Here is a 17566-nt window from a genome sequence, read left to right on the forward strand (position 1 = left end):
CCCTTAGCAATTACCAAACAAAAGCCTACTATATTCCCAGTCTTCCCTCTGAGAAGGCATCATCGGGCAACCTGCTTGGCCCACAATTGGCACACATTTATAGGTACCCACAGTAGACTTCCCTTCATCTCACAGATATTGAGAGATAACTAAAATCATACTGAACATAACCTACAAAAGTTTATCTTAAAAGCTGCTTTAGGGGGTAGAAATAATTATTCCAATCTCAACATTTAGAATCTTCTGCTGTTTCAATGTTTGATGAATAAAAGTTCCTTTGATTTGGAAGGCCCTGTCCATTGCCTGAGAGATCGCGGATAGAAAAGGAAACCAAAATAAAGGCCGGAACGTCCTGCGCTACGGTGGACACGCCGGGAAAGCAAACGCCCCACGGGCTCCCCACCGACCCCCGCCCCCCGCCCCCCGCCCCCCGCCCCCCGCCCCCCGCCCCCCGCCGTCCCCTTTAAGGGAGAGTGGGCGGAGTCCTGCCTTTAACTCCGCCCACGGCTGTGGGACCTGCGGCCAAGGAGCGGGGAGGTCTGGGGCGGAGCCGCCTGCGTGCGCCGTGACACTATCACGCTGCGACCGGCGCTCTGCGCGTCACGTGGCTGCGCAGCGGAGGCGCAGGTGAGTTTGGGGTGCGGGCCGCTCCTGCCCAAGGTGGATTTGGGGTGCTCCAGGTGCCTTAGCGTGGGAGCCCTGGGAGCCAGTTTAGTCCCCTGGCCTTGGGGTTGGCCTGGGCGGGAGGCGATTCACCCCGGCCTTCCCCAGGCCCGGCGGGACAGACTCAGTACTAACTGATCCCTAAAGCAACCCCAAGGCAAGGTCTCCGGCTCTGGGGAGGGCACCCCCGCAGCTCCGCCAAGGGCTTGCGTGCCATGCATGAGTAGATGGGCAGTGAGCCTTTGGGGAGAGGCTGCCCACTGGGATGGAGAAAGATAAGAGACACCAGGGATGACCAGCATTTATTCGTGATACTGAGCGCTTTGTGGATTAAATCTTCAAAACACTCCTGTGTGAATAGGTCCTGTTGTTATTCCCATTTTGCAGAGGGGAAAACTGAGGCTTGTAGAGGTTAAAGTTACTGCTTTGTAAACGCTTTAAAGATGAGAGGTTGAGTATTGGGAAACGTGTAAGCATCTCTAAAATGGTGATTCCAGAAAGCTAACAAAAGCTGTTTCTGAATTTGATCTATTCTTGTGACAAAATTCATTTGGCAAGTCATAGCCACCAGAATATTAAACTTTGAAAACTTTGCTTTTCAGGCGATCAAAGCCACATAATGTCCGTAGCTCGTTCATCCGTCCATGCCAAATGGATCGTGGGGAAGGTGATTGGGACGGCAATGCAAAAAACTGCAAAAGTGCGAGTGACCAGGCTTGTTCTGGATCCCTATTTATTGAAGGTGAGGAACACTCCTGTTTTCGGGTGGCTTTGGCAAATCACCAACACGTTCTGAGTCCTCGGTGGAAAAACATTTCCCTAGCAATAAAGATGTGTTGAGCATCTCCTTTAAGCCAGACACTGTGCTGCTCCATGGGTATAACATGGCTCATACATGGAATGTGAATTCCAAGACAATAGAGTTAATTTCAATTCCATCTGATGGTTGCCGTAGTCATTCTATATGCAAAGTACTTTGGAAGCAGAGAACAGGACACCTCATTCTTTCCTCCCAGATTACTGTAGGAGAGCATCCTCAATTAAGAGACATTTGAGCTGAATCTCAAATAAGATTTTATCCAGAGGACCAGGTTGGGGGTCCAGCCATGATGAGTAGTTTGTGGAAGTTCATTTAGTTGTGATAGGGCATGACATTCTACAGGAACAGGAAGTGGTTTGGCAAGGTTGAGCCCAGGCCTTGGCACTTAGTAAGCAGTGTTGTTGAATGAATGACAGGGGCAACTGGAGCTGGACTGTGAAGGGACTTCTGTGTTTTGGATTCATCCTCTAAGCAAAGGAAAGACAAAGTTGGAAATAGGGATAGAGATGAGGACTGAAGATAAAGGTCCACTTGGTACAGTGGAGACAGAGTGGAAAAAAGATTTCAGGAAGAAGGGACAGAGCCATTGATTTGTTAAATGTGCAGGGGGAAGGAACAGGTGTCAAGGATGGTTTCTGCATTCAAGGGTGGGCACACAGGTAGATAGAAATGCTGTTCAGTATCTAAGATCAAAACCACAGGAGCAAGCCAAAAAGAGTGATGGCATGATGTTTGGCCTTGGGAGACCTTGGTTTGAATACTGACTCTGTTGTTTACCAGCTGTGCACATTACTTAACCTCCCTGAACCTGTTTTTCTCATCTGTAAAATGGAAATACTTGCCACAGCAGAGTTGTTATAAAGAATAGATGATTTTAGTTATCATCTGTGGCTTATTTGCAATGCTTTGAGCCAGGCAGAGCTAAGTGTTTTGGTGTATATGTGTACTTTAATGTTTTAATCTCTTGATAACTTGAGAGGTACAGGTATTAGAGCCGCATTCTATGGTGGGAAAAAACTAAACGTGGGGTGGTTAAGTGACTGACATATCCAGTGGTGTGAGTAGCATATTTATTGGCTGGAGAGAAGGCTCCATTGGAAGGAACAGTTTAAATAGTGTAGGGAGAGTTGGTAATGGATAGCAAGGGTACCGAAGGGAATGGGATAGAGACCTTGGAGACAAGGTCAACTCTGGAAAGTCATTGCTATTTTCCAAAAATTAAGCAGCGACTTTTTTTCCTAGAAGCTTCCTTAAGGATCTTAATTTCTTTTCCCAAGTCCTGGCTTGTTTTCTGTGCATTACTTTTTCGTATTCTATACTGCATTGCTAGATGACAGAGGAGTGGTTTGTTTATTCATCAGAACTACTGATTTGTTCCTCTCCTTCTCTCAACAGTATTTTAATAAGCGAAAAACCTACTTTGCTCATGATGCTCTTCAGCAGTGCACAGTTGGGGATATTGTGCTTCTCAAAGCTTTACCTGTACCACGAACAAAGCACGTGAAACATGAACTGGCTGAGATCGTTTTCAAAGTTGGAAGAGTCATAGATCCAGTAACAGGAAAACCCTGTGCAGGAACTACCTACCTGGAGAGTCCAGTCAGTTTGGAAACGACCCACCTAACCAAAAATCTGGAAGAACTTGATATCTCTTCATCACAGTGATGGAAGTTTAGAAGAAGAAGCCAAAGGGAAAAATGTACACATTTGCTTTATGGAAAAAAATTTTTCTAAGTTTCATCACAAACCGTCCGGTTTCTCTTGTAATGTTTATGATATAGTTAAAAGCAAATGAAGCAAAGGGCTTGTTATAATTTCTCATAAAAGTTTATGGCCATGTTTCAAATACTCTTTTCAGTGGACATACTTTCACCTTGCACCAAGTGTGCCTAGCAGTCTGCTGCATTACTTTGTAAGCTCACTGTTTTACAAGGTATCTTGGTTTTCTTCTTTTCACTCAAAGAAATTATCTTAGAACCTTTATTTTGGGGGGAAGAAAGCCCTTTGATAGGAACAGATAAGGCCACACTAAGTGAATATTTTTGATAGTATATATTCAAAATAAATTTAAATATTTTGTCTGATTTCACCAATTCCAAAAGCAAATAATCAACATGCTTGTGGCCAGACTTCCTTCAAATTAAGGTGTAGAAATTAAAAATTTTTAAATTGTGTCATTTTCTTCTAGGCTAGATTAAATAGGAATGAGTTCCTAAAATCTAACACATCGAATAAGGTGTAGGACCTCGCACACGTGCATTTGAGTTGGAGAATAAGTTTTGTTGCTATTCATTAATAAACTGACAACTTAGATTTTGATTTGAGGAAACATTAAGCTATATATTTCAGTTTTCTGTCTTCTAGAAAGAGACTTGGGGCATATTTCAACCTCAACTAACACGTGTATTGTATAAACACAGGGTTTCAACAATGATCACAGGCATTGTCCACCTTCTCAGGGCTCACAATCTAGTGGAGGAGGTTGATGTGGGTGCCTTCATTGCAAACAGAACCATGTGGGTTGGAAAGATTAGGGTAACCTCTCAGGAGAGATGAGACAGTGCTAGAACTGAATGTTAAAGAGTCTCCAAGGCCAGTAGGTGAGGGGTGTTGAAGGGGCATTTCAGACAGAGGAGGGAGCATGAAGTCCTCAAATGGTGAAAGAAAGCTTAACTAGGGATTCTGGAAGCAAGTGAGGATTGCTGGGACATTTTGAACAAGGGTGGAACTCAGAAATAGGTAGGAGTTATTCTGCAAGCAATGATGGATTAAAGTTTTAAAGAGGGTGATAAAATTGGGAGACTACCATTCAAAAACCAGTCCTAAGACCTAAACTGAGTTTCACAGGCAAGATGAAATATTGGATAACTGATGTTCCAAAGGACTTTCAGCTTGCTGCCAGGGTAGGTGAATGGCAGGAAAGTGCCTTAGAGTGTCTAGGTCTCTGGCAGGTGGGGCTCTCTGGTTAGCCTGGGGGGGTTCATGCAGGCATCTCCAGGTAGTTCTCTCAGAAAATGATGACGCCTGGGTCAGAGTCCAAGCCATCTCTCAGATATTTTGAAGGGTTCCTAAACACTGTAATGGTACCAATTTTATTTAAAGAAGTTTTTTTTCCTAAAGATCTTGGTGTAAATGATGCTCCAGGAAGACTTGCTGTGTTTATTCTATGGCTTTGAGTACCCTAAGCCACACCTGTGAGATAAGAGTGCCTCCTTTCCCCCAATAAAAAGCACTGGGTTAATGGAACTCCAGAGCAAAATGACAGCGGAGGAGAACAATGCAAAATAAGTGGCCTAATGCTAGATAACAAAAGCAAGGTCAGCAAAGAAATGCCTAGCTACAAAGTTTACATTTCAGGATAGATTTGAGAAATTGGAGAAATATGTGAGAAAGTCACAGGGGCTCACCCACACGTGAAGAGGCCCTGTCTCTTGCTCTGTAGGACAAGGACAGCCAGCCAATGATGTCCTGGGGAGAGCTCACTTCTGCTTCCCTCTTGGTTCTACATGGCTTACTAAGCATGTGCTAGTTGAGGTCAGGAACTCCCTCAACCACACAGCCTCTGGCCTCCAAGGGACAGGTCCCTTTCCCCAGTCTGGGGCAAATCCTTGTAGCCGTCCCTCCTCCATCCAGCGGACCCAACTCTGTCGTCCCTGGTGGTCCCTTGCCATATTAACATGTTAAGATTCTTCCCCACTCAGAAAACTCCTGCACCCTTTGGCCCCCAACATTACCAGTTTAAGAGTCCTCAATCCGCAAACCCAGTCTCTTCCCCCATTCCTCTGAAGCAGAGACCTCCAAGCCCTACGCTGGCCTTCTTGAAATGCTCCTCTTGGCTGCTGGAGCCTATACTCCTCCCCGGTTCTCCCCCTTCTCTCAGTGTCTAGCTCCCTTTCTGTTCACCTTGTCTTGGTTACAGTTTTCCTAGTTACATCTGTGGCTGTTTTATCTTTCCGCAGGATACATTTTTCCCTATGCAATGCCACCTGGACTCACGCCTTTGCCTAAGTTGTTTCTTCTGCGGGGGACGTCCTGCCTTCTCCCACTGGTCCAGCTCTTCTTGCCTTGGGACTGAGCTGTCCTGCCAGCTTCTTGGGGATCTTTTTCCTGATCTGTCCTCCACCCCACAGCCACTCCCATGGCAGGCGCTCCTCCTGCGCTGCCTGGGCGCCTTGTGAACCTCTCCATTTCAACACTGGACACACTTGATCCAATTGTCATTTCACATTCTGTCCCCACTAGACTGGGACGGCTTGAGGGAAGGCGAGAACAATGTGGTCCCGAGACCACAAGAGAATTTGAGTATGTTTCCATTCAGAATGCTTTTATTGAAGTGTTAAAGTTTTTTGAAATGACAATATATTCACATGGTACAAAATTCAAACGGTATTCGGGAGAAGCCCCCCTCCTACCGCCCAGCCCTCAGGCGGGCCCTGGATGCCCCTGGGAACAGTGCTACTCTTTTCTTGTGGAGCTTTCCGTGTACGTTCAAGCCATGCCCATGTTCCTCTGCACACCCTGCTGCGGGCACCGAGCTCTTTTCGCTGCTGCTGATCGTCTCGCGACCGACTCCGCTCGGGCTTCGCGCTCCCTCCTTCCAGCGGCCGGCCTGAGACACCGCGCGGGCCCCGCGGCCGCGCCCCGCTCCCCCTGGCGGCGGCGCCCCGCACTGCAGCGGCCGCGCGCCCGCCCCGCCCCAGCCTCGTCGGGGCCCGGCCGGGGGAGGGGTCGCGGCGGCGGCGTCAGCGGCGGCGCCCGGGCGGTGGGAGCCGAGGCGCCGGAGCAAGATGGCGGCGCGAGTGCTGCGCGCCCACGGAGCGGCCTGGGCCGGCGGCCTCCTGCGGCGGGCCGCGCCCTGCACCCTGCTGCCCGGGCTCCGGTGAGCAGCGCCGCCCTTTGCAGGAGCGGCCGGGGAGGGGCCGCCGCGGGGCAGAGGGCGCAGGGTCCCCAACGCCTGTCTCCGCCCCGGCCCGCCCGCGCTTCCACGGCGCAGGGCTGCGAGCTGGCGCGGGCCGAGGCTGCGGGCGGCGGGGCCGGGGCGGGCCGGAGCCTCCGTGGGGTCGGAGTCCCTTTCCGGCCCGCCGGGCTCAAGGTCACCGCGGGGCTGGGCCGGGGCGCGGCCCCGCCTTCTCCGAGGAAGGAGCCCGCTGCTCGGCGCGGAGGCCACGTCCGCCTGCTGCGCTGGCCTGGCCTGGCCTGCGGGACCTTGACCGGCGCGACCCGGGTCAGGGCAGTGGCCGAGCGCGCGCCGGAGGCTGTAGGCCCTGGATGCGGCCTGCTGAGTTCCCGCCGACCGTGCAGAGAGAGCTGCGCGCCCTTTCAAAGCCTCTGTATCTGGGTCTGCAAAGGACAGTAGTACTACTTGCCTGTTAGGTGGCTTTGAGAAAGAAAGAAAACGCATCGTCCCTGTGAGCCCTCAGTGAAAGGTGATGGGGAGTAGAGTAGTGAGGAGGTCAAAGCACTCGAGTCTTTGACTTGAATTTTAAAGCAGGTAGTGGATCAAAAAGTATTTATAGTTGTCATCACTGAGTATTTACGCGTTGGGTTCATGTTTAAACTTTTTTTTTTCTAACTTCAGTGGATTAGATGTTTGGGTGTCTGAATCCGTCACCTTGATATTTCCATGTACCATTTTCTACATTCAGAAACCAAAGCCCACCCTAACTTCCCCATAGATTTGCTTTCTCATTTTCATTACTTTGGGTAATTTAAATTACCCAAAGAGCAAAGGAACTACCTGTTTATTAAAATCTTACTATGGGCTGGGAAGCTTTATATAATGTTGTTTATTTAATTTAATCTTAGTAGCAATTTTAAGAAGTAGGTAGCATCAGCATCTTACAGAGATGAGCAGATGGAACCTCAGCGACACACATAACTAGAAAAAGCGTTTGAACCCAAGTTTGTTGGGCTTCAGGCCCCGTGTCCTTCCAGAACTGATGCCCAGCTTACATGTCCAAATTATTTAAATTTGATGTTTGTTTCCAACTTAATTAACAAATCAACTTCCTTTTATGTTGTATTATTGAGCATTTAGGTGTATCTTATTTTTTATAAGCCCATGAAATTTGTATTTTCTTCTTTCTAAAAGAAAGCTGAAACTGAAACTGTTCACTCAACGTACTTGCCTAATGTGCCCAAGGACATAAAGCTGGTAAACTTGAGAGCTGGACCTGAGTCTCCCCAGTACCCTCACTTCCCACTGGGGCCAAATGTTGTTCACCTTGGAGTTCTTATCTCTATCTGACCTGTTGGTTCTTTGATTACTCTTTGAGGTCCCCCTGCACATTTTGACTGCTCCCTTCTGGTCTCTAGTCTGTCTTAACTGTAGGTGTTCTCTAGGACTCAACCTAGACCCAGTTAATTCACTAATTCTTTAAAATATTGAGTGTGTCCAGTGTACTTGAAGTCCTTGGGAACTGAGCATAACAGCCATGGTCACTATCTCCAGGGAGCCATGGCAGAGGTAAAAATACATAGACTTACAGATTGAGGTAGGTGCTGTGAGAGAAAAATTAGGGAACTATCACGTGAGCCCGTGAAAGATTTCTCTAAGGTGGTATTAAGCTGAGATCTGAAGGGTCAAGTATCCGAGAAAGCCTTGAGTGGGAAGAAGTCAGGTATACAGGGAAATCCAAGAAAAGTCTCGGAGGCTGGAGTACAGGAGTGAAGGGAAGACTGGCTAGAGGAGAGTTAGCCAAGTAAGTCCAGGTCTTGCAGGCCATCTTAGAGAACTTGGATTTTATTCTGAGAGCCATGGAAAGACATTTAACGGTATGATCTGATCTGTGTTTTTAAAAGATGAACCTGAATTTGGAGAGGAGACAGAATCAAGGGTAATGGCCAACTGAGTGCATGCTGGTACCGTTTAACTGAGTAGTATTCGTTCCATAAATATGAGTGCCTGCGATGTGCCAGGCATTGTTGGCTGTTGGAAAACAGATGAGTAAGGCACAGAAGGCCATCCAGGAGCTTCCTAGTAATTCTGGAGTGGGGTTAGGGAAGGAATTTAGAGCAGTTTAGAACCTGGTAAAGTTTGAGAAGGCTACGTGCTATTCAAGTGGAAATGCCCAATACGCAGTTGGCTATATGATTTCTCAGAAGACATATCTGGGCTGCAGATAACATTTGGGAGTTGTCAGCATACAGGAATGATAAGTGTTCGTAGATACATGGGTTTCATTATACTGTTTGATTTGAATGAAATTTTTCATGTTAAAACATTTGAAAACTGTAGGAATGGAAAAGATTGCTTCAGTTGAGAGTGTGGGTAGAGAAAGGGCTGAGAAACAAGCCCTGGGATGTGCCAGCATTTACAGGCTGGATATAGGAGGGGCAGCTCGTCAGGTCATTGTTACGTGACTGTTGCCAGAAGTATTTCAAGGAGGGAGTGATTAGTTGTGCTAGATGCTGCCAAAAGTTTAAGTAAAGTGACAGAAGAAAACTGGATTTGCCAACAGGGGTGTTGTGGGTGACCTTGCAAGATCAGTTTCAGAACGGAAAGAGGAAGTCTTCCTGGGAGACTCAAAGACTCTACCTTTGCTGGACAGCTTACTTATCTCGCTCAGCACCAGGCCCGGAGTTCCCAGCTGCTTACAGGGCACTGCACTAGTGCCCCACAGGTGCTGAAAATGCTCGTGTACCCAGGATTTGGTGCATCCTCCTCCTACAAAGCTTGCTCCTCCTGGGTTCTCTCTTCCCAGTAATGGAACATCTTTCATTTAGTGGCCCAGGCCAGAAGCCAGAAGATCTTCCCCAGGCCCATCCCTTCTTTCTCTCTCCCATCTAGTCAGTTGTCACATCTGTCAGTTCTGCCTGTAGTATGTCTTCTCCAAACCCAGGACCCTAGCTCAACCCTCAGCAACACTCTGGATTCCCACGAAGAGTGTGGACTTGAACCCAATGGTGAAGGGAACTACTAAAGGAGTCTAAGAGATTTTCCTATTAGAAAGATCTCTATGACGTGAACCTTGACTGGATCCTAATCCCTCCTCCCTAATCCCCCCATTCCCCTGCCAAGAAAACTATAAAAGACATTTTGGGATATTTTAATAGGGAGTAGATGTTAGATATTATGGAATTATTATTTTTCTTAGATGTGATAATACCATTGTGGTTTTGTCTTCCTTCTTAGGAGATGCATGATGAAATATTTAGGGCTGAGTATCATTATGTCTATATTTTCAAATGGTTCTGTGAAAAAAAATACATAGAGAATAAAAATGGTAAAATGTTAATTTTTTAATCTAAATATAGGGCACAAAAGTGTTTATCCTACTATTTCAACTTCTCTGTGTTTAAAGTTTTTTGAAATGAGAAGTGGAACAGGTCTGTACAGCAACAATGAGGAAGACCGATTTTTGGAGGTTGGCAGGTAGTTTGGTGGTAGGGAGGGGAGCCAGGTAATGTAAGACTTGCTTAGAACACGTCCTTCGGCCTCCTCCCCGCCTGGGCTGTGCCTCGTTCACTGCAGTGTTTGCGCACTCCTGGCTTTGACAGCTAACCAGTTCTGCTCAGAATGTCCTTACTTCCATGGAGGCTTCCTGACAGACTGCTCCTCATCTTTCAAGTCTTCAGCTCAAAATGTGTTCTTCTAGAGACTTGGTCCCCAGGCGGACTTAGATTCCATTTCCTCTTTCCCCACCCCCACCACAACCTCATGTCTCCATGGAATAGCTTATCTCACTTTGGGCTGTGGTCATGTTTGTCTGTCTGCTCCCACCAGCAAACTGAGCTCTGTGAAGTCAGGGCCAGGTTCATCCTTGTATCGTATGATCAGCCTGACATGTGCAGTACACAGTCAAACATTTGGCTATGAAATGAATGAAGCCCACTACACTCGTGCTGCTCAATGTTAAATCTTTTCCCCTCAGTTTTCTCTAACTAAACCATAGCACCATCTTCCACACCTGATCAGGACCCGTGTCTCATCCTTTTTACTTCAAGAATACCTTTTGAATGTATTCCTTTTCCTTTGTCCCCACTGCCATCGTCTTAACCCAGGACCGTCCTTTGGTCCATGCAATATTTATTGAATGCCTCCTGCGTGCTTTGTGTTGCTGGGCATGGCAACCAGCAGGAAGCCCAGGACCTGTGCTCCCTGCCTTTATGGTACAGTAATCTGCCACACTACTGCCAGGCTGGTTTTTACACTTAGACCTTTTTTTGAAAACTTGCTGGCATTTTGAGACCTTTTTTGAGAACTTGCTGGCATTGTACCATACACAGGATAAAGTCCAGCTGATAAGCATGGTGCACAAGAGCCTACCTAACCACCCAGCCCCACTTTGCTTTCCCGTAATATCTCATACCATCCTCCTACACCCTGCTGTCCTGCCTTGCTGAGCTCTTCGCTGTTCCAGAAATATGCCATTCATTTTTATGACTCCACACCCCTGTATGTCTTGTTCCCTTTGACTGGAATTATCACCTGCTTTGTTCACCTCTCTTGCTTACCCTCCAAAACAGAGCCAGAATGTTTCTACTGGAGTTCCTCTTCTCCAAGGCCAAGCTGATGGTTCGTTCCCTTGACCTGCCACACTGTGTGTGTGTGTGTGTGTGTGTGTGTGTGTGTGTGTTTGTGTATGTATGTGTGTACATTCACGTTTACAGTATCTGTGGTCCCTCTGGCTGTTCACTGATAGGTTTTTCCTGTGAGACTGAAGGCTCACTCTGGTTCATCTTTATATCCACAGAACCTGGCACATAATGCTTATTTTTTGGAAAGTCTGGTGTTTTGTGTAATGTGCTGTCCCGTATGCTCTGTAAAGTGCCACCTAATATATATATGATGTTATAAAGATTCCTAATCTTGGTAGTTTTCACTGTCACTTAAGAACCCAAGCCCAAGGCTGGGCGTGGTGGCTCACGCCTGTAATCCTAGCACTCTGGGAGGCTGAGGCAGGAGGATAGTTCTAGGTGAGGAGTTTGAGACCAGCCTGAGCAAGAGCAAGACCCCGTCTCTACTGAAAAATAGAAAGAAATTATATGGACAACTAAAAAATATATATAGAAAAAATTAGCCGGGCATGGTGGCGCATGCCTATAGTCCCAGCTACTCGGGAGGCTGAGGCAGGAAGATCACTTGAGCCCAGGAGTTTGAGGTTGCTGTGAGCTAGGCTGACGCCACGGCACTCTAGCCTGGGCAACAGAGTTGAGACTCTGTCTCCAAAAAAAAAAACCCAAGCCCAGCCCAGATCATATCACTCTGGCAGCTGTTGGCATGGCTACAACTTGAATGACTAAATGGATTGGGCACAGCTTTAGTCACCTGACACTCAAAAGATTTCAGTTTGACAGTCAGGCCAAGGGCAGTGGTGGGCCAGACTTCTTCATTTGTTAAGACAGTTGCTACCCAAGTTCACAACTAAACAGCACTGAGGTTCGTTTTTGTGTGTACGCTATGTTGGCTCTTTCTTAGTCTCATCCCCTGCACCATGTATTTAGTTTACAAAGCATTGCCATATCCCTTACCTCATTTTACCCATCCTAAGGTGAATCCCTTTAGTATTATTAAATATGGACTGAGCACTCAATCGGGAGACTTCTGTTTGGGAGGCATCTCTTATTAGTGACAATATTTTGAACTTCATAGTTTGATTTAGATTCATGTTTTTATTTCGCCACTTCTTAGGTCATTTAGCCTGAGACACTCTTTAAAATGTGGTACCCACCTTGCTAGGTTGTTTTGAGAATTAAATGAGATGACATAGAAAAACTGCCTAGTCCAGTCCCTAACAGGAAATATGTGCTTAGCTTTTAATCCCCTTGAGTTCTAAAGAGAAGGAGAAAAATTACTTTGGTACTTTTTCACCTCCAGATTTAGCTTGCCAATAATTCTTTATTATACTCTCTTATAAAGTATTAAATGCCATAGAACTTAAATATCAGTATATATACATAATGTATGCTTGTCTATGCATTTCTGGAAGGATACGTTAAAAACTATTAGTAATGATTGCCTTGTTGAGTATTTCTTATTTTAAATGAAACTCTCTAGTATGATATTTTTAGAAACATTCATTATACTGCTTTTTTAATTGTTGATTATATAATACAATGTCCCACAAACAAATCTTAAAACTTTCTACTTTGTCTATCACTAATTTATGTATTTGCCATTTTGCTTCATATTATTAAATATCCCAAAATGTGTTTTTATTGAAATGAATTTTGCCATGAATCATTTGGAGAATTGCCTTCAGATTGAGTTTATTGTTTATAATCAAAGAGTGAATTGAAAACAGAAATGGATACCATATGATGTTGGTTTTTGCTAAAGAACTAATAGTTCTTATATGTAAATTCTTTTTAATTTTAGAAAAGTTTCTTTTATTGAAAAAATAGTTTTAAAAACTTTTTAACCTATTACTATGTATCAAGTGCTGTCCTAAGTACTTTAAGTGTATTATCTAAGAGTATGCATATAATTTTTGTACCTACAAATGTACAAAAGGAAAAAACATAGTATATGGGGAAAGCTGTCTCTTTTCCCTCTCCCTCTAATCCTTCCCAAAGTGTACCACCATTAACACTTTTTTAATTCTAAGAAATTTTAACATACAGTAAAAGCAAAATGGAAGAATCTTCGTTTACAAGTGCCATTTAGAACTATATGTTTTTGTCCTATGTACTTATAAGAAAAATTGCGTGTACTCGTATTAAGATTGTTATTTTGCTTGTTTAATGTGAGTTTGCTGCTTTTTAATCTTTGAAGGGTTTGAAAGCATGCTTTTATGTTTTTTGATCATTAGAAAACAGTTCATTGTTAATTTTATATTTGTATATTTTATAAGTTCACATTCAAAAATCTTTTTATCTGGTTTCTAGCCTGATCGAGACACTATCCTATGAATTGATTTTTAAATTAAAAGAACATCTTAGGGGAGAAAATTGCTGTGTAATGTTTGTTCAGTAAAACAGCAAGTCGATTTTTGAAGCAGAAAAAGGCTGCCAATATAAAGTGAAATTAGAGTACTCTTATTTCTAAAATACCTTCGTTGAATAAGAATAGGAATTTATATTATTGTAATGTGGAATCCACATGTTCATTTCTTGAAGTTATAGGGAATTTGCCCTCGTGAGAGTTTTTCTTTCTTGTCCCTGGTTTAAATTCCTAGTCCCCCTTTTTAATACCTGCGGTCACTAGCTCTTGTACTCTTAATGTTTGCCCGGTGGTGTCTGTGTCCGTAAGCAAGTCTGACAGACAGAAACACCGTAGTCTAGAAGATTACATAGTGTTTCTATAGAGGTCCCCAAGAAGAGGTTTACACGGACCCATCAGCACCCAGACCTTGTTTCGAAGTGCTGGCTAAGATCCCGAGCTTTATCTTTGCCACTTAGAATCCCAGGACATCACTGCTCCTGGCGCAGTCTAGGAAAGGGGCAGAAGAGACTTATCTGTGGGTCAGTTAAAAACTATAGCCAGGAGAGGTGGCTCACGCCTGTAATCCTAGCACTTTGGGAGGCTGAAGCAGGAGGATTGCTTGAGGTCAGGAGTTCCAGACCATTGAGGACTGAATTCTGATCTTTTTCTTTGCCCAAAAAAATTCCTTTCTGAGGGGACCTGGTGAGTCACGCCTATAAATGATAACATCTCAGTAAACAGGTTTTTATGATGTGGTTTACTTCCCAACCTCATTCTGGTGTAACATCACATGAAAGATAGAAGACCGTTATCTTAAGCATTCCTCTCCGCTGATTCCTAGTCTTTTGGACAAAGCCTAACTCTTTCAGCCAATGGTCAACTAAAGAATCCCTAAATCCACCTATGACTTGTAAGCCCCCACTTTGAGATATCCCACCTTTTGGGGCCAAACCAATGTACACCTTCCATGTATTGATTTATGACTTTACCTGTAATTCCTGTCTCCCTGAAATGCATAAAGCTAAACTGTAACCCAGGTACAGTGAGTCCACTTGCTCAAGGCTTCTTGGGCGTGGCTCTGGGCCATGGTCCTCAAATTTGGCTCAGAATAAACCTCCTTAAATTATTTTACAGAGTTTGTCTTCTTTTCCGTTGACACCTTCATGAGCAAGAGCAAGACCCTGTCTCCACAAAAAATAGAAAAAATTAGCCGGAGTTGTGGCACGCACCTGTAGTCCCAGCTACTCAGGAGGCTGAAGCGGGAGGATCACTTGAGCCCAGGAGTTGGAGGTTGCAGTGAGCTATGATGATGTCAATGCACTCTACCCCGGGGCAGCAGAGTAGGACTCTGTCCCAAAAAAAAAAACCAAAAACTATAAAGGGTATGCTGTAATAGACCTGGCCAGAGACTAGGTCATCAATTATAAAAGGAATTGTGCAGAGAGAAGGGGCATGGATTCAAAAGGCTATATTCTGTGGGATTCTATATATCGGACATTCTGGAAAAAACAAAACTGTAGGGACAGAGAACAGAGCAGAGGTGGGAAGTGGGGTTGTTAAAAAAGGAGGGATTTTAGGGGGTGAAGAAACCGTTGCATATCTTATTGCTGTAGTGGTTACATGACTTTATGGATTTGTCAAAACTCATAGAACTGTCTGCAGAAAGAAAGAGTATATTTTACTGTATGCAAATTTAAGCAAAAATGAGGAGGATGAAGTGGACACAGTTTGTCATTTGATTGTGGTTATGTGAAGTTGGAAAGAGGATGAGTCCTGACCAGGTTCTGAAAAATCCTGTTTTCAGTGGTTATAGGGAATTAACTTTACCCATAGAGGGGTTTCTAAACAAGCACTTTTAGATATTTTAGCTAACTTTTAATCATAACAATAATACATGTATATAGAAATTTTTCAAATGGTTCAGAAAACCTACAATGAAAAGGAAAAATCTTTCCTCCTACCGCTTACCCAGTTATGTTTCCCAGATGTAATCACGATTAACGGTTTACTTTGCATGTGTATATATAGTTCTGTCTGGGCTTGCTTTTTCCAAGTTGTTTATCTCAGAGATATTAACAAATCAGTGCATGTAGATCTACTTCATTCTTTTTAATGATTGTATATTTTCTAATATGGGATATTCCCTAATTTATTTGACCAGTTAATGAGTATCCAAATTGCTGATACCAGGAGAAAGCCGGAAACAAAACAGTAATGAACGTTTTGTGTATTCAGCTTTGTGTACTTGTCTAAATATAGCTGCCTGTAGGACGTAACTGCAAGTGTAATTATTGAACTGAAAGTCGTACAGGGTTTCAATTTTGATATAGATAATGCCACACTGCCCTCTAGGGAGGTCATACAAATTTGTATTCCCACCAGCTGGCTTATGGGAGTTAAACATGCGCTTAAAAATTCTTGGTTAAAGTATAGTTTGTTACGTCAGTCAAATTTATCTTCACTTCCTGACAGCATGTGTAGTAGAAATTATAAGATGAAAATTAGCAAACTGTGTGTTAATTAAGCTTATATTCTTAGGTTTTTGTGACAGTTAAAAATCTTGATTCTAAAGTTAATTTAGTTCGGGGTAAATAATTTTTTAAAGAAATTCATTTCATTTTTCCTGTATATTTTTCTCACTTTTTATTCTGGCAACATACATATAAACATACATAAAATCTGCCATTTTAATCATTTTTAGTGTATAATTCAGTGGTACTAATTACATTGATATTGCTGTGCAGCCATCACTAAAGTTTCCAGATGAAAAATTTTTTTAAATCATGATAAAATACACATAATATAAAATTTACCATTTTAACCATTTTTAAGGGTACAGTTAAGTGGCATTAAGTATATTCACATCGTTGGCAAATGTCACCACCATCCATCTTCAGAAATTTTTCATCTTCCTAAACTGAAACTCTGTACCCATTAGACAATAACTCCTATTCTTCCCTCCCCCTACTGCCTGGCAACCAACATTCTTTCTGTCTCTATGAATTTGATTACTTTAGGTATCCATGTATACTTTTTCTATGTCAAAAAATGCTTTGGGGAAGGGAAAAACACATAGCACAAAATGCTAAGATAAACATGGGAAATTTCTTGGGAGTGCCACAAGTTACTTTTACATATTTCTCTGTTCCTGCTGTCTAGAGTGCACGCTGTTGTCATGGAGAGCAGACGTTTTGTGGTATCCCAGGTTCTGGCACAGTGCCAAGAATAGGTGTTCAGTTCATGCTTGCTGAAAAAATTGATGACTTTATGAAAATGACACCACCTTTGTTATTCCATAGGCAACTGACATCTTCCAATAGCAGGCCTCGAGAAGACAGCTGGTTAAAATCTTTATTTGTCCGGAAAGTTGATCCAAGAAAAGATGCTCACTCTAATCTCCTAGCCAAAAAGGAAACAAGCAGTCTGTACAAATTACAGTGTGAGTGATAGGTTTGCTACCTTCATAGTTGACTCGTTTTTCCTTTGTTCATAAGTTTATCGTTGGATTTTCTTTTGTTTCAGTTCACAATGTTAAACCGGAATGCCTAGAAGCATACAACAAAATTTGGTGTGTATACCAAACTATCCTTTACTTGGGGAAAAATAATGATTTTAATATTAGTTGGTTCAACTAACACTAGATAGCAGAACGTGAGATCTTTCATCTCTCTGTTTTAAAGCTGAATGTTCAGAGGCTCTTAAACTGAGCTCTGTGCGGTATTGCCAGAGGCATTTTGATTTTAAGCATTCACACAGCTAAGTCATCGCATAGCCTATCAGAGTTTAGAATGGGACCAGAGTCTTAAGGCTGGCGGGAACCGTGCAAAGCCATCTAGTCCATGTTCTCATCCAGTGCTTGAGTCCTTTGTGCAGACCTTCCCGACTGCCTGTGCTTAAATGAGCTCCATCTCTGAAAAGCTTTGAGTGTTAGGAGTTAGAACTCACATGCCTGTGACCTCCACTGTGTTCAATTTTACTCCTAAGTACAACCGCCATATGAAAGTCCTGTACGGATTTGAACATAGCTGCCACTTCTTCCCCAGTCTCCCGTCTCCGGGATCTCAAGTCCCTTCAGCTGATTCTTACGTGATATGAGGTCCACACCCTCTTACAGAATTTGTGAACTTTAAGACTAAGGGGAGAATTAAGCTCATTAGTTCTAATTAAGTAAACAGATAGTATTTTAATGATCAGTTTTGAGCAAATGTACTGAAAAA

General features: G+C 43.8%; 3 protein-coding genes across 5 annotated transcripts in view; all 3 read left to right on the forward strand.

Moving 5' to 3' along the window:
• ZNF713 (zinc finger protein 713) overlaps positions 1-631 on the forward strand; it is a 63528-nt gene extending 62897 nt beyond the window's left edge. The window contains exon 8 of the mRNA XM_069486671.1: positions 309-631. Coding sequence (XP_069342772.1) covers positions 309-631 — 323 coding nt within the window. The remainder of the gene's footprint in view (positions 1-308) is intronic.
• Positions 574-3772, forward strand: MRPS17 (mitochondrial ribosomal protein S17). Of its 2 annotated transcripts, none has more exons than XM_069486112.1 (3): positions 574-627; positions 1266-1405; positions 2879-3772. In XM_069486112.1, the coding sequence occupies exons 2-3, from the start codon at positions 1283-1285 to the stop codon at positions 3146-3148; spliced, it is 393 nt and encodes a 130-aa protein (XP_069342213.1). In that variant the 5' UTR covers positions 574-627; positions 1266-1282; the 3' UTR covers positions 3149-3772. The 2 variants fall into 2 exon arrangements, with proteins under 2 accessions (XP_069342213.1, XP_069342214.1); XM_069486113.1 differs by lacking the exon at positions 574-627 and adding an exon at positions 662-680.
• Positions 3773-6244: 2472 nt separating this feature from the next.
• NIPSNAP2 (nipsnap homolog 2) overlaps positions 6245-17566 on the forward strand; it is a 28857-nt gene continuing 17535 nt past the window's right edge. The window contains exons 1-3 of one of the 2 annotated variants that reach the window (XM_069486122.1): positions 6245-6362; positions 16649-16788; positions 16872-16917. In XM_069486122.1, coding sequence (XP_069342223.1) covers positions 6271-6362; positions 16649-16788; positions 16872-16917 — 278 coding nt within the window. In that variant the 5' untranslated portion in view covers positions 6245-6270. The remainder of the gene's footprint in view (positions 6363-16648; positions 16789-16871; positions 16918-17566) is intronic. The other variant, XM_069486123.1, reaches the window with a different exon arrangement.

The sequence above is a fragment of the Eulemur rufifrons genome, chromosome 14 (assembly GCF_041146395.1).
Source record: "Eulemur rufifrons isolate Redbay chromosome 14, OSU_ERuf_1, whole genome shotgun sequence".
Classification (NCBI taxonomy): Eukaryota; Metazoa; Chordata; class Mammalia; order Primates; family Lemuridae; genus Eulemur; species Eulemur rufifrons.